The 3,503-nt window shown below is 53.3% G+C and overlaps 1 protein-coding gene across 1 annotated transcript; it reads left to right on the top strand.

The window, feature by feature from the left end:
* The first annotated feature begins 290 nt into the window (after positions 1 to 290).
* On the top strand, positions 291 to 797 carry FGFBP3 (fibroblast growth factor binding protein 3). Its single transcript, XM_058810904.1, has one exon. It carries the CDS (start codon positions 291 to 293, stop codon positions 795 to 797), a length of 507 nt encoding a protein of 168 aa, XP_058666887.1.
* The last annotated feature ends 2,706 nt before the right edge of the window (positions 798 to 3,503 follow it).

The following is a 3,503-nucleotide window of genomic DNA, read 5'->3' as shown; positions in this document are numbered from 1 at the left end:
CGGGTCTGATGCCGCACGATGGGCTCCGGCTGCTGCTGTCCAGTTACGGCTTCCTGCCGGGGTGGTCCCGGGAAGGAGCTGACGGATGGACGGACGCGAACTAAAAGCCCCGGGGGTTACGAGCCTGGAGGGATCAGCCCTCTCCGCGTCCGGCTGGGGCTGGCGGGACCCCGGGGGCTGCGCTCCCGCCGGGGCACCGCCCGCCACGCTCCGTGTGTCCGCAGGGCGCGGAGGATGCGGCGGGAGGGAGCGCCCGCACCGGGACGCGCCGTCGCTGAGGCACGCCGAGGATGAGGCCGCCCCTGGCGCTGCTGGCCCTGGCCGCCCTGGGGGCCGCCGCCGGCGGCGCGGAGCGGGAGGCGGCGGAGGAGGCGCGGGCGGGGCGGTTCTCCACGCCGGAGCGGCACCGGTGCCGCTGGGAGCTGCGCTCGGCGGCGGGGGCCAGCGAGCTGCGGCTGAGCTGCCGGGCGGCGGGCGGCGGGGCGGCGCGGAGCTGCGCCTACCGCGGGGAGCCGCGGCGCTGCCCGGCCTTCGGCGCCCGCAGCCGCCACTATTGGCGGCAGGTCCTGTCCCGGCTGCGGCGGCGGCGAAACCCCTGCGCCCCGGGAGCGCCGCTCAGCGCCCGCCCCTGCGGCCCGGGCCGGGCCCCGCCCGAGGCGCTGCTGCGCCTCCTGCCCGACCCCGGCCCGGCCACGCCGGCCCCCGGCCCGGAGCCCTCCGAGGACCCGGCGCTGACGTACTGCGCCGAGCGGTGGCACTCGCTGTGCAGCTTCTTCGTCGGCTTCTGGGAGGGCTGAGCCGCTCCGGGCCGCGGGAGGCCGCCCGGGCTCCGCACCCCGACACTGCCGGCCCCGCCTGCCCTCGGCCACCACCACCAGTGCCCCCAGACCCTGTCCTCTCTCCTCTTCTACTCCCCAATAAAGCGGTAATTGTTTTGTACAAGAAGCTCGCGTAATTCTTTGTCTCGCCGAAGCCCTGTAACGCCTGCAGCACGGTTCCAGTGTGTAACTGACCCGGGTGAGAGCCCCTAGGCGCTGCTCGTGCATTCAAGTACGTTAACTTCTTTCAAGGGACGTAAATACAAAGAGACAGCTCTTCTCTCCCCAAAATCAATTTCTATGAGCCTAAAGTTAGACTGGTTACCCAAGTAGAATACCATACATTTATACCAGAATAAGAAACGACTGAGACCTCATTGAACTCTAGAAAAACCTTTCTTGCTGACCGATTTCACAAGCTATGTGAACCAGTCTTGTTTCCCACAGCACAGCTGGGCAACTATCTCCAAACAAGAACTTGAACAGGGCTGGGCGAGAAACCAGCTGTGAAAAGAAAGGCTGAGAAACTCGGAAGCATCTAGGTGCAGGAACTGGATTTAGGAGGTGAATGGTATTTCACCCAGCTAATGGCTTTCTGTTGAAATAGTCAGGTTTTTTTTCTGCGGGAAAGAGGGGTTTGAGAGATACTTTATCCACACAGAATGGGGTACATTTTGGTAAGGAAAACTAAGGTTTCCCTCAGCTGTCTGGGCTCCTACACAGCCCTAGACATCTGCCTATCACCAGGAACAGTTGCAGACTCTTTCTGTACGTTTTTAAGGATGGCTGTGAGAAGGCCACTAAGAAGTAATCAGGGTCTTCCCAGTGCCTCTCACGAGGATCTGGGCTGTTGCATGCAACTCTTAGTGCCAAAACAATTTCCTTTACAGCAAATAGCTGGATAATGCTCTGTGCAAGCACTATGCCAAAGTTTCATCACCACTGAATGTGGCTTGGATGACTATATTTTTTTAATGACTGCTCACTTTTCCTTCATGTGCCTGCCACCCAAGCAGCCACAGAGCCGGCTGCTGGCTCGAGCATCGCACAGTACCTTGCAATAATGCCCAGCTTTGTTTTACTTCTGTGGGCCCAGCACAGCAGCTTTGTGCAGTGCTGCTAGAGCTTGTATTTCTCACCATCAGATGCAAAGGTGGAACACCATGGCAACCAAGCTGATTACCCACATCACTCTGCATTTAAAAACCCAGCTAGGAAGGCTGAACAAATTCATTGTTTACCCAAGACGGAGAAGAAAGAAAAGGATCCCTTACTTTATGTTTAACCACAATATTTCCCTGAGTCTCCAAAATAGCTCAAAATCTTCCTTTTAGCACCACTAACTAATAAAATACAACAACCCAAGAGACTGTATTAATTGCATTTACTGTGGTTAATAACACCAAAGCCTAGCGCTGAATAATATACACTCAGTTTTTCTACTGACAAACTGATCTGCAGATCCCAAAGGCTGGGAAACCATAGTGAGATCCTCAGATTTGTTTTTAAGGGTGAAGACCATGGCTTTTTGCTTCCTGTCTCAACATTTTAATCCTCTCCCATGACTGGATAACAGCTGCTGTTCAGCTCCCCAGATCTGCCCATGCACCCACCCCTTACCTGAGCTCTCCCATTGCAGCTGTGCAGTCCTTCACCTCTGCTCTGGGTCCTGGCTTGGCTGGCTCCTGTCACCGCATCCTTCCTTCCTCAGCACCTCCTGCCTGTCCTCAGCAAGGGGAGCCAGCATGGCCCAAACCCTGGCTGTTTGTCCCGTTGGCCTGATCAACTCTTCCCTCCCAAGGAAGGTGGTGCTGGGGATAATCAACCTTTCCCATATGCAGCTGCTGCTTGGGCTGTCATCACAAGGGTGCTGCCAGCTGACAGAACAGTACATTAGGTGTGTTTTTCAAGGAAAAGCATAAGCTACCTAAAAAAAAAAAAAAAAAACCAAAAAAACCCTACAACCAAACATCAAATTATTGACATTTATCTTTTCCTAATTTTCCTTTGGAGAAAAATCAGTGATGCTGAATTTGGGCATACTATTAGTGCGTCTGGCTTTAATTGCTCTCTTTATTTGTAGAAAGCCCTTGATCCTATTAAATAGCACTAATCTCTCTTTCACCACCTTCTGATTTTGAAGGAAATTAGAAGATGTTACTGTAATTTCCAAGGTTAAAGAAGGCAGTAAGCTGTCTTGCTGCATGTAGCAATTCTTTCCTGTAAAGTGACATCAAAAATTAATAAATGGAATGGAATTACTCTTTCATCACTGTCTAAGCAGAGCTTGTTCCACAATGGATCTGGAGTTGCAGACTCCAGACTTTGAGCAGTTCAGTCTTTTGTCCCAATCCACAACAGGAATTACTCTTTCCTGGGGTCTGCACTAGGCAGATCCTTCTGGAAGATGCTGACTTTCCCTCTCAGTCTTTATTCATTCCTCTGAATTCAACAAGTGAAAACTGCTCAGACAGTCATAGCTCAACCCTCAGCTCTACCAGCTGTACTTGCCTGTATTTGCATGTTAATGTTTCCACATGTAATTTTGACACGATGTTTCCTACTTGAGTTTAGGACCAGCCTGTGCTAGGAGAGTCTGTGAAGGGATGCAATGTTTTTGGAGGTTTGTGGTGCAAGGTAAAAGCCATCAGACTATTAGCAAATAAGAACAAAGTGGAGACACAG

This window comes from Ammospiza caudacuta, chromosome 9, assembly GCF_027887145.1.
Source record: "Ammospiza caudacuta isolate bAmmCau1 chromosome 9, bAmmCau1.pri, whole genome shotgun sequence".
Classification (NCBI taxonomy): domain Eukaryota; kingdom Metazoa; phylum Chordata; class Aves; order Passeriformes; family Passerellidae; genus Ammospiza; species Ammospiza caudacuta.
Note: the sequence above shows the minus strand (reverse complement) of the source record. Positions and strands in the feature narration are given on the sequence as shown.